The sequence below is a fragment of the Durio zibethinus genome, chromosome 13 (assembly GCF_047325235.1).
Source record: "Durio zibethinus cultivar Kanyao isolate XHJ-2024 chromosome 13, ASM4732523v1, whole genome shotgun sequence".
NCBI classification, from domain to species: Eukaryota; Viridiplantae; Streptophyta; class Magnoliopsida; order Malvales; family Malvaceae; genus Durio; species Durio zibethinus.
Window position 1 is genome coordinate 25,186,439 of NC_143174.1, and position 18,711 is coordinate 25,205,149.

At 32.9% G+C, this 18,711-nt stretch overlaps 1 protein-coding gene and 1 pseudogene across 2 annotated transcripts; both read right to left on the minus strand.

Annotated features, from left to right (window-relative positions):
* Window positions 1-16: 16 nt before the first annotated feature.
* Window positions 17-4,445, minus strand: LOC111303385 (putative leucine-rich repeat receptor-like serine/threonine-protein kinase At2g24130). Its single transcript, XM_089742301.1, has 2 exons — window positions 1,138-4,445; window positions 17-1,011 (listed from the first exon to the last, which is right to left on the minus strand). Exons 1-2 carry the CDS (start codon window positions 3,683-3,685, stop codon window positions 617-619), a joined length of 2,943 nt encoding a protein of 980 aa, XP_089598427.1. The 5' UTR covers window positions 3,686-4,445; the 3' UTR covers window positions 17-616.
* A 1,779-nt stretch (window positions 4,446-6,224) lies between these two features.
* Window positions 6,225-9,850, minus strand: LOC111304246 (putative leucine-rich repeat receptor-like serine/threonine-protein kinase At2g24130; annotated as a pseudogene). The gene is made up of 2 exons (XR_016326906.1): window positions 7,153-9,850; window positions 6,225-7,026 (listed from the first exon to the last, which is right to left on the minus strand). The product of XR_016326906.1 is annotated as a putative leucine-rich repeat receptor-like serine/threonine-protein kinase At2g24130 (transcript).
* Between the last annotated feature and the right edge of the window lie 8,861 nt (window positions 9,851-18,711).

Sequence of the window (18,711 nt, forward strand, 5' to 3'; positions counted from 1 at the left end):
GCTGGGGACAGTTTGCCCTACTGCAATAAACAGTGGTTTTATGACTTTTGGCTGATGCTAGTGCAAGGCTGAGAATGACGATATTGATAGTTTAAGCTGGGTTTTATGATCATATTGAAGTGGGAATAAAATATGGTTATAACCATCCACTAGCATCTAGTTGTTTTTAGACAATATTTCTATATCATTGGTAGGTTAAAAGAGACCTGTCACCAATTTCTATTATGGAAATCCGTTCACATTGCTTGCTACAAAAACAAGGCTAATATCCGAAGAGAAGGTTAGATTAATATAATTGGTTGAAGAATGATTCATGATACAGGCTCCTGATTAGATATCCCATCTTTGGTTGGTTGATGACTTAAAAAATGGTAAGGAATGCTTTTTTTCTTGATGAATGAGCTTTTTGGGCGGTGAAAAAGGCATACTGCTTCATACTTGACATATTCATCTGCTGTTCACTTCACCTCAGCTGTAAAACGTTTCGAAAGCAACAGATTTGAATTAATTTACCAAGACAGAAAATGATTGTAAGTGAAAAAAAAATCAAACAAATGAATACAGTGATAAACTGTCTTGAATGTTCGTGGAAGTAATTTCTGTCATCTATCTATGATCAAAAGACATCAGCCTTAGAAGAGCTTTCTCCAGTAGAGGTCGAAGCAGGATGAGGGAGATACTGCTTTAACCGCCCCATTTCAAGGGCTACATCGAGCATGGTTGGTCTTGTTGAAGGATTGTACTGTGTACACGTAAGTCCAAGTTCAATCAGCTCCAAAATAACATCACACCATATTTTGACATTATTTGTTGGCATTGGAGCAGGGCTGCACCTAATCAATGCTTGCTCTACTATGGGTTCAAGCTTATGAGGATAGTGACTTTTTACCCATTCATGCAAGCTTGAACCTTCATGGTCAGTAGGGCGCCTTCCTGAAACAATTTCCAGCAAAATGACCCCAAAACTGTATACATCCCCTTGAGTAGAAGCGCGTTTGCCCATTCCATATTCTGCATTCAATCAAGTGAAAGAGAAATTAATAGCGGAGAGTATTATAATTTATAGGTAATGATCAGATGGTTACTTTTGTAATTTGATAGCAAAAATAAAGCAATACAGAAGAAGAAAATACATACCAGGAGCTATATAGCCAACTGATCCACATAACAACCCATCTGCTGAGCTGAAGGAGATTGAATCATTTGCAGAAATACCCTCATCAACACCTCTGACCAATCTTGCAATTCCAAAATCTGTCACCAAAGCAGTCATGTCTTCGTCAAGAAGAATATTGCTTGGTTTAAGATCACAGTGCACAACTTTAACCGGTGAGTAATGGTGCAGATACGCAACCCCTTCAGCTACATCACTACAGATGTTCACCAACTGAATCAAATCTAGGCCATGTCTTAATCCGTTGCTTGGGTATAGATGCCTTTCTAGGCTCCCATTCGGCATCAGAGGAAGTACAAGAGCCTTGAAATCTGGCCTGCTGCAAATTGTTACTATCCTGATCAAGTTTCTGTGCCTGGCTCTCTTTAGGACTTCACATTCTCTTTTAAAACTCCCTAAAATTTCTCCCGCTGTCTTTGTATCCAAAACCTTCACAGCTATTCTTGTATTGTCCCCAAGAGTTCCTTTATACACATGACCAAACCTGCCTGAACCAATTAAGCTTGAAGCACTGAACCCGGCTGTGGCTTCAATGAGTTGTCGATATGAGATTCTTGGGTACTTGAGCTCTTTCCTTTCTTTTTCCTCATCTTCGAAGTCCCCTCCATTGACTACAGCCAGTCGATTTCTGAACTTTGACTTGAGCACCAGAGGGTATCCAAACATACACAATAAAGAAGTTGCAAACAATGACATAATGATAGGCAACAATATAACCAAATGATAATGATGTTTCTTTCGGCACTTTGGCATGCCTTTAATCGAACCACAAACACCATGATTTCCTATGAAAGAGTCTATTGTCAGCAATGAAAATGCCCCCTTGTCTGATATATTACCGTTGAATTTGTTGAAAGAGAAGTTCATTTCCTTGAGAGTTGATGAAGCCTGGAAAGATAGTGGTATGTCTCCTGTCAACTGGTTTAAAGCGACATCTAGCTCTTTAAGGTAAGGCAACTGTCCTATGGAAGCTGGAAGTTCACCTTCAAAGAAATTACGAGAAAGGTTGAGGAACTCGAGGGCAATGCAGCTCCCAAGTTGCGATGGGATTTTGCCAGAGAGATTATTTGAAGACAGACCAATTGCTAACACCATATCCATTTTACTCAGTTCTAATGGCAAAGGTCCATGAAAGTGATTGCTAGACAAATTCAGGTATAACTTCAAGCTCATCAATCCAGCAACTTCACCAGGAATCATCCCTGAAAGTTTATTATCAGAGAGGTCTAAAATCTCCAGGTTGACACATTTCCCTAGACTCGGAGGAAATGTCCCTGAAAGCTGATTTCCATAGAGTAGGAGTCTTCTTAGCTGGGGGAGATTGGCCAAACTATCAGGAATTGAACCTGAAAACTTGTTTTTTGATAAATCTAAGAGACCTAAATGCGTAATGTTTCCTAGAGCTGCTGGAATCTCACCAAAGAGTGAATTATTTGACAGATAAACTCTCTCTAGATTTTCCATTCTGCATAGTTCAGGTGGGATGGTTCCATTCAGAAGGTTAGTAGACAAGTTCAAGAGGGTAAGATTCACAAGGTTTGAAATGCGAGGAGGAATCAAACCGTATATAAGATTATCATCTAGATGAATCTGTACAAGCTTGGTTGAAAGATCACCAATAATAGGAGGTACCACTCCACCAAGATTATTTCCGGCTAATTCTAGTTCTTGAAAGTTGGAGGAATTGAGCAAAGAAGCAAAAAATGGCTCGAGGTTAGTGTTACCATCATGGCTGACAAACTCATTATAAGACAAATACAGGTACTGCAACTGCGGCATTTTACGTATAATATCTGATGGCAACTCCCCAGTTAACATATTTGACTCCAAATCAAGCCATTGAAGCTTTGAGGAGTTCGAAAGGGCTTGAGGTACTGCACCAACTAGTCTATTCGACCAAAGTAACAGAAACCTCAATTCCCTATGTGAACATTCACTCTTCAAAGGGATTTGACCGCTAAGAGAATTGTTAGAAAGATCTATATATTGCAAAGAATACGAACCATTGCAGAAAAGAGGAGCTGGAATATCTCCCACAAGCCGGTTACTCCCCAAATCAAGGTATACTAATTGGCGAAGAAAACCCAACTCAGAAGGAATGTCTCCTTCAAGAAGATTCCATGATAGACTAAGTTGTTGGAGCTGAACAAGAGAGCCAAGCTCGGCTGGAATATGACCTTCAAAGAAGTTGTTTGACAAATCAAGAACCACCAAAGAAGAAAGATTAGCAAGAGCAGGAGAAATGGTGCCTTTAAGTGACCTTCCACTAAGGTCAAGCTGCACAACTTGATCTTTAGCATGGTTGCAGCCGACTCCAGACCAGTTGCACACATGCACATTTGTTACATTCCAATCTTCCAGGGCATGTTCAGGGTCTAAAACAATGCCTGACATGAACGAAAGCAACGAAGCACGATCCTTCCCAATTCTAGCATTCTTTGTAGCAGTAGATACAAAGAGAGTGCTGATCAGGAACAGAAAACTAAACTTGGAAAATTTGCAAAACCCCATTTGCTCCTTCTAATGAAACAAAAATTAGAGAACAGTTGACATCCAAAAAGTGCTTGTTTGCAGCACCAAGTTTTTAGTAGGGATAGATGCTGTAGCTTTGAGATAATATGCAATATATACAAAGAAGGAAGAAAAGGATAGCCATAAAATTTGATGGCTGCGCCTACCTACCGTTGAAGGAGTGAACGTACGTTCGGCGCCTATGATCTTTGACTATGAACTCGACCAATCTGAGGTCAACAAGTGTGGACACGTATCACTCCACGTCAGCAGCATCACGAACCGTGTAACAATGGTGGTGTTCATGTCAGCAAATAGGCCTAACACTTTTGGCTAGTGTCGTTTGCTTGCGAGGCCGGGACAAATTAATGGATGATGCGTTGTTAAGGAAAATTTAAAGATAATCTAATGTTAATATATGCTCTGAAAAAGCTGATGTTGGCAACTCGATTTTGTTGTTATTGTTCATAATTTGGTATATTTGTCGGCTGAGAGTGAGGTGTGGACAGCAAACGAAAATTCCGGCTGAAAGTTTATGGGCAGATACCAAGTAACTGGGTGTTTTTATTGGGCAAATTTGCATTGAGATTAAGGCCTCAAGGATAACTAGCTAGCACACCATGCTACCGCAACTAACCTCCCTCCTGGTGGAAAAACTTGTTACTACTTACTACGTGTTACTTTCCTTGAATCCAAGTTTTACGTGTTGCATGAAATCAGCTGAAAATTGGGTGAGGACTGAGGGGGATATGAATCAAAATATTGGTCAGCTAGCTGCAAACTTTCGACACGATCAGTAGAAAATTTTTTGGATGGTAATTACAACTATAATGCTTAAGTTTAACTAGGAATACCCTAAACCATAAGCATGATATTCAAATCTACAATGATGGCAAAAGCATAAAATTTTATTAACTTTTTGAGATTTTTTTTCTTAAGTTCTCAAACTTTTTTAAGGATGCCAACGAGGAAGCTGCATGCCTCCATTATTCTTCCCATCTTGAATCCACTTGCTGCATACGACCAAACATTTTAGTCATGCCTATTTCTCTTTCCCTATATATGTTAAATGGATGTCAATTAAGACAAACTGCGTGAGTTTTGATCAAGAAAGGAGGAAGATTGTTTTTTCTTATTTTAAAGCTTGCTAGCCTAGCTAGTTTCCATTGACCTTAGCCAAAAGGAATAATGAAAGAAAAAACTCGGAAAGCACGAGGCAGAAATTTGAATGTAATGGGTTTTAGCTTTTGACTCCAAAACAACTAAACCAAAAAGAAAAAGACAACACCTGAAGCTTTTAGATAAAGAAAAACCGAAATTTGGCAAAGTTCAACTATGATCTTTTTCAATCAAAAAGAAAAGAAAAGCTCAACTAGGATTGAAGAGTCATGACTCTTCACAAATGAATCATTGTTACAGCATAATTAAGGCGAAGTTGCCTTTGAATCATAGGATAAAAATGGCTTAAAAAATGCAAGCAGAAAGCCTGTTGTCGACCATCATGATTCATGCCCACAATAAAGTATATACACATACAAAATTAGGGTGTAACAAGACTTCACATGTAAGGGTGGGTCTAGGGTTCTTCTGGCAGATGAACTTAGGGCAATTTACTTTGGTTTTGATACTTTCGATTGAGGCAAGATGTAAGCCTGTTAAACTTCATTTCTACTCTCCCAAATCTGATAACTAATTCGCACAGTGCAAAATGGAAAACATATTGGTCACGCATATTTGTCTTCACTTTATATGATAAAAATGTATATTAATTTATATATATATATATATATAATTGATTCCAATTGATGAATCGATAAATCCAATCTTTGAATTTATCCAATAAACTTTTATAACATCTCGTGAGATCAGAAGTTTGAATGTGATACACAATAATAGTACCATTCGTGAGCAACGGCACTCAACCCATCTGCCATTTGATTATTGCTTGGCTAATGGGCAATGGCTATGGTTGTACTCAGCTTTCAAATTTTGGCCCATTTGAGCCCAAACTATCAATGCGATCCTTTCCTGTTGCAGCTTAATTGTAGCTGCTTGGCCACGTGCTTGCATCTAAAGCGTGAGGTACCACTACCACAACCCAAAATGATTCTGTTGCTTTAAACCCAAGTTTCAAACAGACAAATGTTTTTGTTTAGGAATAGTTTACCAGCAATCCATTTCTAAACTAGCCTCATAATCACGGCCTGGTGGCTTTCCAAGTTGACTTGGATATGATTTGCAAATCACCTATTAATTATTTTTCTATTCTCTAGTTCCCATCTTTTCTTTCGCCTGAGACAGTTTGGCCGACTGCAATAAACAGTGGTTTTTTTAACTTTCTGCTGATGCTAGTGCAAGGCTGAGAATGATGATATTGATATTTTAAGGTGGATTTTATGATCATATTGAAGTGGGAAAAAAACATGGTTATAACCATCCACTAGCATCTAGTTGTTTTAAGCAATATTTCTATATCAATGGTAGGTTGAAAGAGACCTGACTGCAATTTCTATTATGCAAATCCTTTCACATCGCTTGCCACAAAAACAAGGCTAATGTTCAAAGAGAAGGTTAGATTAATATAATTGGTTCAAGAATGATTCATGGTATACACTCCTGATTAGATATCCCATTTTATCTGATAGATATCATTAGTCAAGGCAATTGCCATCTTTGGTTGGTTGATGACTTAAAAAATGACGACGGAATGCTTTTTTTTTTCTTGATGAAGGAGCTTTTTGGGTGGTGAAATAGGAAAACTGCTTTATACTTGACATATTAATCTACCATTCACTTCTCCTTAGCTGTAAAACGTTTCGAAAGCAACAGATTTGAATTAATTTACCAAGACAGAAAATGATTTTAAGTGAAAAAAATCAAACAAATGAATACAAAGATGAACTGTCATGAATATTCGTGGAAGTAATTTCTATCATTTATCTATGATCAAAAGACATCAGCCGTAGAAGAGGTTTCTCCAGTAGAGTTAGAAGCACGATGAGCGAGATACTGCTTTAGCCGCCCCATTTCAAGGGCTACATCTAGCATGGTTGGTCTTGTTGAGGGATTGCACTGTGTACACATAAGGCCAAGTTCAATCAGCCCCAAAATAACATCACACCGTATTTTGACATTATTTGTTGGCATTGGAGCAGGGCTGCACCTAATCAATGCTTGCTCTACTATGGGTTCAAGCTTATGAGGGTAGTGACTTTTTAACCATTCATGCAAGCTTGAACCTTCATGGTCAGTAGGGCGCCTTCCCGAAACAATTTCCAACAAAATGACCCCAAAACAGTATACATCCCCTTGAGTAGAAGCGCGTTTGCCCATTCCATATTCTGCATTCAATCAAGTGAAAGAGAAATTAATAGCGGAGAGTATTATAATTTATAGGTAATGATCAGATGATTACTTTTATGATTTGGTAGCAAAAATAATGCAATACAGAAGAAGAAAACACATACCAGGAGCTATATAGCCAACTGATCCACATAACAAGCCATCTGCTGAGCTGAAGGAGATTGAATCATTTGCAGAAGTACCCTCATCAACACCTCTGACCAATCTTGCGATTCCAAAATCTGTCACCAAAGCAGTCATGTCTTCGTCAAGAAGAATATTGCTTGGTTTAAGATCACAGTGCACAACTTTAACCGGTGAGTAATGGTGCAGATACGCAACCCCTTCAGCTACATCACTACAGATGTTCACCAACTGAATCAAATCTAGGCCATGTCTTAATCCGTTGCTTGGGTATAGATGCCTTTCTAGGCTCCCATTCGGCTTCAGAGGAAGGACAAGAGCCTTGAAATCTGGCCTGCTGCAAATTGTTACTATCCTGATCAAGTTTCTGTGCCTGGCTCTCTTTAGGACTTCACATTCTCTTTCAAAATTCCCTAAAATTTCTCCAGCTGTCTTTCTGTCCAAAACCTTCACAGCTATTCTTGTATTGTCCCCAAGAGTTCCTTTATATACATGACCAAACCTGCCTGAACCAATTAAGCTTGAAGCACTAAACCCGGCCATGGCTTCAATGAGTTGTCGATATGAGATTCTTGGGTACTTGAGCTCTTTCCTTTCTGTTTCCTCATCTTCGAAGTCCCCTCCATTGACTACAGCCAGTCGATTTCTGAACTTTGACTTGAGCACCAGAGGGTATCCAAACATAAACAATAAAGGAGTTGCAAACAATGACACAATGATAGGCAACAATATAACCAAATGACAATGATGTTTCTTTCTGCAGTTTGGCATGCCTTTAAGCGAACCACAAAGACCATGATTTCAGATGAAAGAGTCTAGTGTCAGCAATGAAAATGCCCCCTTGTCTGATATATTACCGTTGAACTTGTTGAAAGAGAAGTTCATTTCCTTTAGAGTTGATGATGCCTGGAAAGATAGTGGTATGTCTCCGGTCAACTGGTTTAAAGCGACATCTAGCTCTTTAAGGTAAGGCAACTGTCCTATGGAAGCTGGAAGTTCACCTTCTAAGAAATTACGAGAAAGGTTGAGGTACTCGAGGGCAATACAGCTCCCAATTTGCGATGGGATTGTGCTAGAGAGATTATTTGAAGACAGATCAATTGCTAACACCATATCCATTTATTCAGTTCTAATGGTAAAGGTCCATGAAAGTGATTGCTAGACAAATTCAGGTATAACTTCAAGCTTCTCAATCCGGCAACTTCTCCAGGAATTATCCCTGAAAGTTTATTATCAGAGAGGTCTAAAATCTCCAGGTTGACACATTTCCCTAGACTCGGAGGAAATGTCCCCGAAAGCTGATTTCCATAGAGTAGGAGTCTTCTTAGCTGGGGGAGATTGGCCAAACTATCAGGAATTGAACCTGAGAGCTTGTTTTTTGATAAATCTAAGAGACCTAAATGCGTAATGTTTCCTAGAGCTGCTGGAATCTCACCAAAGAGTGAATTATTTGGCAGATAAACTCTCTCTAGATTTTCCATTCTGCATAGTTCAGGCGGGATGGTTCTATTCAAAAGGTTGCTAGACAAGTTCAAGAGGGTAAGATTCACAAGGTTTGAAATGCGAGGAGGAATCAAACCGTATATAAGATTATCATCTAGATGAATCTGTACAAGCTTGGTTGAAAGATCACCAATAATAGGAGGTATCACTCCACCAAGAGTATTTCCGGCTAATTCTAGTTCTTGAAAGTTGGAGGAATTGAGCAAAGAAGCAAAAAATGGCTCGAGGTTATTGTTACCACCAAGATTATTTCCGGCTAATTCTAGTTCTTGAAAGGTGGAGGAATTGAGCAAAGAAGCAAAATATGGCTCGAGGTTATTGTTACCATCATGGCTGACAAACTCATTATAGGACAAACACAGGTACTGCAACTACGGCATTTTACGTACAATATCTGATGGCAACTCCCCAATTAACATATTTGACTCCAAATCAGGCCATTGAAGCTTTGAGGAGTTCGAAAGGGCTTGAGTTACCGGACCAATTAGTCTATTCGACCAAAGTAACAGAAACCTCAATTCCCTAAGTGAACATTCACTCTTCGAAGGGATTTGACCGCTAAGAGAATTGTTAGAAAGATCTATATATTGCAAAGAATACGAACCATTGCAGAAAAGAGGAGCTGGAATATCTCCCACAAGCCGGTTACTCCCCAAATCAAGGTATCCTAATTGGCGAAGAAAACCCAACTCAGAAGGAATGTCTCCTTCAAGAAGATTCCATGATAGACTAAGTTGTTTGAGCTGAACAAGAGAGCCAAGCTCAGCTGGAATATGACCTTCAAAGAAGTTGTTTGACAAATCAAGAACCACCAAAGAAGAAAGATTAGCAAGAGCAGGAGAAATGGTGCCTTTAAGTGACCTTCCACTAAGGTCAAGCTGCACAACTTGATCTTTAGCATGGTTGCAGCCGACTCCAGACCAGTTGCACACATACACATTTGTTACATTCCAATCTTCCAGGGCATGTTCAGGGTCTAAAACAATGCCTGACATGAACAAAAGCAACGAAGCTCGATCCTTCCCAATTCTAGCATTCTCTTTAGCAGTAGATACAAAGAGAATGCTGATCAGGAACAGAAAACTAAACTTGGAAAATTTGCAAAACCCCATTTGCTCCTTCTAATGAAACAAAAATTAGAGAACAGTTGACATCCAAAAAGTGCTTGTTTGCAGCACCAAGTTTTTAGTAGGGATAGATGCTGTAGCTTTGAGATAATATGCAATATATACAAAGAAGGAAGAAAAGGATAGCCATAAAATTTGATGGCTGCGCCTACCTACCGTTGAAGGAGTGAACGTACGTTTGGCCTATGATCTTTGACTATGAACTCGACCAATCTGAGGTCAACAAGTGTGGACACGTATCACTACACGTCAGCAGCATCACGAACCATGTAACAGTGGTGGTGGACATGTCAGCAAATAGGCCTAACACTTTTGGCTAGTGTCGTTTGCTTGTGAGTTCGGACAAATTAGTGGATGATGCGTTGTTAAGGAAAATTTAAAGATAATCTAATGTTTATATATGCTTTGAAAAGGCTGTTGTTGGCAACTTGATTTTGTTGTTATTGTTCATAATATTTTGGCATATCTGTCGGCTAAAAGTGAGGTGTGGACAGCCAAGGAAAATCCCGGCGGAAAATTTATGGGCAGATACCAAGTAACTGGATATGTTTTTATTGAGTTTTTTCCTATTCCAAGGGAAAATAAAATCTTTATTCCCTAATAAGTATATTTTTAATCTTATTTACCTAAATGGGATGCTTCACGCCACATCATCATTCTTGTTCTTTTCCTATCCCCACCATTAACAAACTTCCAAAAATAGTTTCCCATTCCCTCCAATGTGTTTGATTTTCATCTTTATTAAAGTATTATCCGTGCAATCAAACCAAGCCAAGCTTCATCAAGAGAAATCTGGAGGAAGGATCTGAAGCAACAATAAACTGGATTTATTCATCGCTGCCCAGCTTTCTGTCACTTGCTTCTGGTGTTACAGAAGACACTAAACTGATGCAAAATGGAATAAGTTTACGGTGAAAAACAACCAAATAGTTCTGTGATTAAAGATGAGACAAAGAGTAATGAAATTAACAATGGTAACGAAGGAAAACAGCGCAATAGAAGGGGGAGTCGTGCAACAAGGAAAAAAAGTGCTAGCAGAAGTTGATCTCAAGTGCAAATTGGTTGATTTTGGCAATGCTTGCTGGATATATAAACAATTTACATTTGATATTCAGACGAGGCGCAGCATAATTGTCCTGAGGTTATCTTTGGATCCAAATACGTAACATTAGCACATTTATGGTCTTTTGCTTGTATTTTTTTTTTTTTGAGCTCGCTACTGATGATGTTCTTTTTTATCCTGACAATGGTGAAAACTACGACCGAGATGAGGTATGCAGAAACCATTCTGTCTATCTCTCACTTTTATTTTCCTTCATATGATACTTCATAGTAAAAAAAAAGGAGGAGACAAAGAGAGATGCAGAAACCATTCTAAAAAAAAGGGAGTCGTGCAGGAATGTAAGTCATGGTAACAATGAAAAAGATGGGACACCCTAGTTTAAAGATGAGACAAAGAGTGGAATTAACCGTGATAACCAAGGATAACAGGGCAACAGAAAGGGGAGTCGTGCAACAGGGAAAAAACTGTTGTTTATAGATGAAAAAAATGATGATGTGGCATGAATTACCCTATTTAGGTAAATAAAATTAAAAGTACCCCTATTAAAGAATAAAGATTTTATTTTATCTCGGTGTTGGAAAAAACTCTGTTTTTATTGGGTAAATTTGCACTCAGATTAAGGGTTTAAGGATAGCTAGCTAGCACACCATGCGACTGCAACTAACCTTACTCCTGGTGAAAAACTTGTCACTACTTACAACGTGTTACTTTCCTGTGAATACAAGTTTTCCGTGTTGAATGAAATCAGCTGAAAATTGGCTGAGGACTGACAGGGATTGAATCAAAATATTGGTCAGCTAGGTGCAAACTCTCAGCGTGATCAGTAGAAAATTTTTGGGATGGTAATAACTAGGAATTACCCTAAACCATAAGCATGATTTTCAAATCTAAAATGATGGCAGAAGCATAAAATTTTAGGAACCTTTTGAAATTTTTTCTTAAAAAGTTCTCAAATTTTTTTAAGGATGCCAATGGGGAAGCTGCATGCCTCCATTATTCCTCCCATCTTGGATCCACTTGCTGCATACGACCAAACATTCTAGTCATGCCTATTTCTCTTTTTCTATCTATATTAAAATGCATGAGTTTTGACGAAAGGAGGAAGAGATCGTGGTTCTCGAGTTTTTTTCTTGCTTTAAAGCTTGCTGGCCTAGCTAGTTTCCATTGACACTAGCCACAAAAAATGAAAGAAAAAACTCGAAAACGCACAAGGCAGAAGTTTGTATGTAATGGGTTTTAGCTTTTGACTAAAAAATAACTAAACAAAAAAGAAAAAGACAACACCTGAAAATTTTGGATGAAGAAAATCTGAAATTTGGCAAAGTTCAACTATATATGATCTTTTTCAATCAAGAAAAAAAAAAAAAACGAATAGCGCAACTAGGATTGAAGAGTCATGACTCTTCACATATGAATCATTATTACAGAATAATTAAGGCCAAGTTGCCTTTGAATCAGAGGGCAAAAATGGCTTAAAAAATGCAAGCAGGAAGTCTGTTGTCGACTATCATGATTCATGCCCACAATAAAGTACCTATACATATAAATATAGGGTGTTTCAAGGGTTCACATATAAGGATGAACTTTGGGCAATTTTGTAATACCCGTAAAAAAAAAAAAAGAAGATTATTTTAAGTATGTTTATAAATTGAGGGACTCTTTAATAAAAAAATAAAAAATATCTATGACCTATTGATAAATAATTCAACTTTTAACAGGGTTAATATCTATTACTTGTTTAGTTCAAAAAAAATAAAGGTTATTTATCCTCCCTTTCTTATATAGGAAAGACAAATCCAAAGATTTCAAGTGAAAATTAAAAACAAAATCTATAAGAAGAATTATCTTTTAGAGATGAGTAAATAATTTTTTTTAATTTTGAAAAAAATAATGTTAATTGTTAAGTATTGAGGTGTAACTTGTAATTAATAAACCTTAAAATTTTAAAAAATTCAGTATCTCTCTTTAATATTGGTTTTGGCAAATCATTTAGATTTTAATTAAGATCTAATAAAGTGTTAAGAAAGTTTAGTAATAGAATTTTATTACTGTAAAAATAGAAAATAGAAATTTGATGGAGTGAGAAAGGAAAATTTTTGATTTCGTATGAACTTTGGTGTTTGCAGTGGTAAATTAAGATAATATTTTAAATTAAGAAATAAAATATTGCTATAATTATTATATATTGTTGGAAAGTTTACTGAATTTGCTATCTAGTGAAATAAACGAAAGTCAATTCTGAGGTTTTTATGAAGAGTAGTTTAATTTTTACTTAAAAGTACGCAGGCTGCTTAGTAACAGCAATAGGGAGGATTTACGAAATTCCTCATAATTTTTATACAAGAAATTACAAATTAAGCCATATATGTTTAGAAAGCTTATTGAGTCTACTTTCCAACGAAATAAGCAGAATTGAATTTGAAGTTTCCTATGAATAAATGTGTAATTTTTATTAGAATGTATACATGCTAGCTGACAACAGCATATGATACGAATTGCAAAAAATTATTATAATTAATCTACAAGAAATTACAAGATGTGCCATATAAGGTTTGAAAGCTTATTGAGTCTAGTTTTTAACACGTTAAAAAGATCTTAATTTTGAGTTAGATATATTGAGATATGACTATTTTTAGTAAAAAGAGTTTAGATTGTTAGTATTAATTAATTAAGTTAACTCTTGTTTAACTTAATTATTTTTTGCATCATTGATCTCAAAATGTGTTGATTAATTTCTATTACATTGAAATTATCTTGAACATGCCATTAATTATTTAAAAAAAAAATTAAATGGTGGAATCGAAAGGAGATAAGTATAATCTCATACACTTCACTTTGTTTTCGAACTTATGTATATATGTATATTTCTAAATAAATAAATATTTTATTTTATTATTTTCGATATATGAAAGTAAGATTAAGCATATGATTATTTTGTATTTTTTCTATATAAATGATAGATCATGTATATGAATAAAATGAGAAAATGATTTATGTTTAAGAAATAATTTTATGATAACTGCGTTTTTATATCTCTTGGAAGAGGGATCATCGACACTAAAACTAATTTTATAACTCTGGCTAATGGTAATAGTATTTAGCATATATGTGATCATATGACCTTACTAACGGGTTCTGGTAATTAGCGTAAAGTCTTGACTAGTGGGTTATAATAATTGGTAATAATCATGATGATGAAATTATCGATAATGGTAATGTCACGGGTTATAGTAGTGACTGTCGCTAATGATAAACTAACTATAAACTAATGATTTATGATAATGATGATTTTGATGATTTTAATGATTGATCCATAATTTGATTTGATTACGATATTTGAATGGCAACATATTTTATAATCATTTATGAATTGATATATTTTGATATTTATTTATGATTTACGAAATGTTTGATATAATAATGAATTTAAAAATGTTACATTATGATTTGACGAATGTTTTGAATGATTTATATAATTTATATGAAAACAATGTTTGATCTAATAGGGTGTGTGAGCTTATACTTGTTGAACTGTGATTTTTTCATTCTCTTTTATTTTTTTTTACAAATGAGTAAGTGATAAGTTTACTTAATTTTATAAAAAATTAAAAGATCAAATGAGAAAGATTACTTAATTATTGGAGACAATATTAATCAATGAAATCTTATGAAACGATTTTATATTTGTATATAATTTATATTTAAATATATAAATATATATTTGAATTAAAGATATGAACTTTATTTAACAAATTATATCAATTTATCAAAAAAATTATTTTATTTTAAAATGTAACTTTAAAATAATATGATCATGATTTACTTGGCTTTGCTACTTTTTATCGGAGAAAAGTCATAAGCCTGTTAAACTTCATTTCGACCCTCCAAAGCTGTTAACCAATTCGCACGGTGCAAAAAGGAAAACATATTGGTCACACATATTTGTCTTCACTCGATATAATAAAAATGTATTAATTTATGTATATGTGCGATTGGAACACTCAAAATTTGGCCCATTTGAGCCTAACCTATGAATACGATCCTTTCCTGTCGCAACTTAATTGTAGCTGCTTGGCCACTTGATTGCATCAAAGCATGAGGTACCACCACCAGACCGAGCCCAAAATTTGTTCTGTTGCTTTAAACCCAAGTTTCAAACGGAAAAATGTTTTGGTTTAGGAATAGGCTACCAGCAACCCATTTCTTCACTCATTTCTCCTTCGTTTGTTGAATCAAGCAGCAATGTTTTTAAAGGGAATGAAAATCTACAGCACTGCAAAATTTTAAGACATTCGACGGTTTTGGTGAACACGTGAGGCTGCCACAATAATTGTTAAACCAAACACAATGAGATAGATGTTCTGAGTGGTCCTGAGGTACAGGTTCAGACATCTGCATCAACTGTTGCAGGCCGCCAGGCCCCCCATGTGCCTGTCCAGGTCCTTTGATGTAACCCCATCGGCTGCCTCAGGAGTCAAGCGTAATTGTATTGCATTTCTTTTTTAAGTCAAGATTTAGTAAATTATTGCCCTTAAAATTCAACTATAGAAAATATTCAAATCCAATTCTTTGAATATAAGATGCATGCATTACCCTTAATATGGAAATAAATGATGGGATGCAAATAAAATTTTAATTTTTTTTACAAAAGAGATCCTAATTTCAAAATAAAAAACGGGCTGAAGGTATTAAAAAAATTAAATTTTAAATTTTAAATTTATATGTTATCTTTTAAATATAAACCATAATTACATAAATCAATTAAAATATATTTAATAAAATGTAATAGATTAAGTATAAAATAATTATTTTTATTTTATAAAAATTTAAAGTATATATTAATTAATAAAAATATATAATTTAATTATTTTTTATTTTTAATTTAAATTTAAAATTAATATATATTTAATATCTAAATTTAATTCAAATCAAATAAAAAATAATTTAAATGGAATGAATATTATAATTTTAAATTAATATTTTTTCTTTTGAAAGGACCCACTGGATAGCCTTTGTTGCCTCATGTGGAGATGCTTAATGAAAAACTCCCACGTGCAAATTTTTGTGACCAAAATCTTCTGGAGACTATTCTTTTCAATCTTTTCAACGAATTGAAATCCAATGGTCAATGAAAGGCCACAGGTTCATGAATTGGTCCTCCAAAATGCAACACTAGCTATGTGCAACACTTGGATTAATTGGAAATTTACATTCCACTTCTCTTTATAAGTTTATATGAAAGCTGTTCACATTTGTTTTCAACTTCCTCCCTATTACCTTTTGTATTTATTACAAATAATTAATACACTAGCAACCATCAATCGCATCATAACTAAGTATTAAATTCTAATTGTGTGAATAATAATAATAATAATAATAATAATAATAATAATAATGTCAAGTTTTAATGTTAAAATATTTTTTAAAAAATAGAAAAAAATTTTAAAAATAAATGTAAGATGTATTTTTTATGTTTGTATTAATATATAAATAAAAAAGATTTAAATCAAAAATAAAAAAAAATTAAATGAATTTATCTTAATGATATCTAAATTTTTATATTTATAAGTAAACTGTTAGAAACTATTAAAGAATAATAAAGATAATATCAAATTAATATAATACTAAACATATCAAATTGACACAAATAATAAAAATATCTCAAATTATTTACTAAAAATTTATAAAAAGAAAAAAATTTATTTTACTTTTTTTACCGTCAAATGTTTTTAACAAAAATTATATTAAAAAATTATTAAAATTTTTAATTTAGTGATAAAATTAAATCTTAATCATTTCAAATATAAAAAAAAAAATCATTAAATTTGATAATTCAAGGCAGCCGTTTAATAATTGAGAAGTTGTTCACTTGAGAATTTTTACGTCTAAATCAAAGTCACTTTCAAATTTCAACCTAAGCCGTCGAAATTGATTTGAATTTAAAAAATTTATTCAATTTGTTTGAATTCAATTTAACATGATTTGATAAAAAAAAATTAACAATCTACATTTTTTTAATTCAAACCTAAAATAATTTAAATCAAAATTAATTAAAATATAAAATAATTTTGAATTCAAATGCATGTGTAAGTTACAGAGACGTTGCCAAGTAATTTCCTTGGCATCTTCTTTCATTGGCTGAACCAAAAGGAGGCAAAGACAACTTTAAGATTTTGGTCTGCTAATTTTTTTTTACTTTTGCACCACTTTATCCTATTTGCTTTGGAATTTAAGTCCTTTGGTCCTATTAATTATGCTGTTAGTTTTTTTTAATATATTTAATAATTATATTTTTCTGATATTTAGTATTTATAAATAGTTTATTTGTTTCCCATTCTCTCCTTTTTTTTTTATCAGTAAAGTTGATTTTTTTTAATTTTATTAAATTTGATAATTTAAAATACGATATAATAATAAAAAATAAAAATAAAATACAAAAATGACATAACTTAAAATTATAACAATAATTATATATAATTTTAACAAAATAAAAAAATTATTTTTTATATTTTTATGTCAATATAAATTATAATATGTAATTTTTATATAAAATATTATACAAATATATAAATTTTAATATTTTACATGACATATCATTAAATCTAAACTTTGCCATTGTATAGCTCGGTTCCATATTTTCATGGTAAAAATTAGTTTGATAATGCTAAAATATTAAAAAAACTCTCTGAATTATTTTTAAGAATAAGCTCTTATATTTTATTGTATTCTAATAAGTTTTTATCATTTTATTTGTATTCAAACAAATTTTTATTTCAAATAAAAAATTAATTTATACTAAAAGTTTATTTATGAACAAATTAAATGTTAAAGGTTTTATTTTAATGCAAATTAAAGTTCAGACGATTATTTGAGTGTAATAAAAGTATAAAAATTTATTGTAATAAAATGATAAAGTTTATGGGTTTTTTTTTTTAGCTGTTTAAAAAAATGTTTTTTACTTACTACCATGATTTCATGTTATATTTAGCGCATAAAATTATAAATAGGATAAAAAATAATTTTATATCATGTTTGGTTTGTATGTGAAAAAAAATAAAATTATAAGGAGAATTAATTATTATTTTGTCATAAAATGATTCAATTATTTCAAGATGGAGAGAATTATTTTTAATATATGAAATTAAATTTATATATTTTATTATACCTTTAAAAATTATATTAATAATTTAAATTATATAAATATTAAAAAAAATAATTTTGATTAATAAATAAATTCTCTTATCATAATCTTTATATACATCAAATATAATATAAAATAATATTATTTAATTTAATTTAATTTAAAATATTATTTTATTTTATCTTATCATAATTTTGTACACAAAACGAACCTTGAAAGTCTAATATATATAGGCAAATTGTTAATATATCTTTCAAGCTACTATTAATAAAATTATTATTAAAGTATTATATTTTTTTTGTCTCAAATTATTTGAAATTCTTTGATTTTCATGTAATTTAATAAAAGTTTTTTATTTTAATGTGTTTAATATTAAATTTTAATTTTTTTTTATGAAACTGAACTTGTACCATTTTTAATGTCAAAAAATAAAAAACTATAAAAAATAATTTTAAAATATAAAAGTAAGAATTTTAAATATTAAAAAAATAATTTCGAAACATAAAAAAAAAGCAAAAAAAATATTTTTTTATAGTACAATTAAACGTATTCCTTAAATGGACCGTAAACAAATGGAATATGAATAAACGAAAATATGTTTATAATTTGTTTGTTTTTTTTTTTAGAGGTAATCGGGTTTAGTTTATATTCGATAAAAAATTATTTTGTTTATTTGAGTTTGGTTAATTTAAATGATAAAATGTAC

Coding starts and splice junctions, on each gene's coding strand:
- LOC111303385 (XM_089742301.1), bottom strand. CDS start 3,685: ATGGGGTTTTGCAAATTTTCCAAGTTTAGTTTTCTGTTCCTGATCAGC. Junction 1,012..1,137: donor AGTTGGCTATATAGCTCCTG/GTATGTATTTTC, acceptor GATTGAATGCAG/AATATGGAATGGGCAAACGC.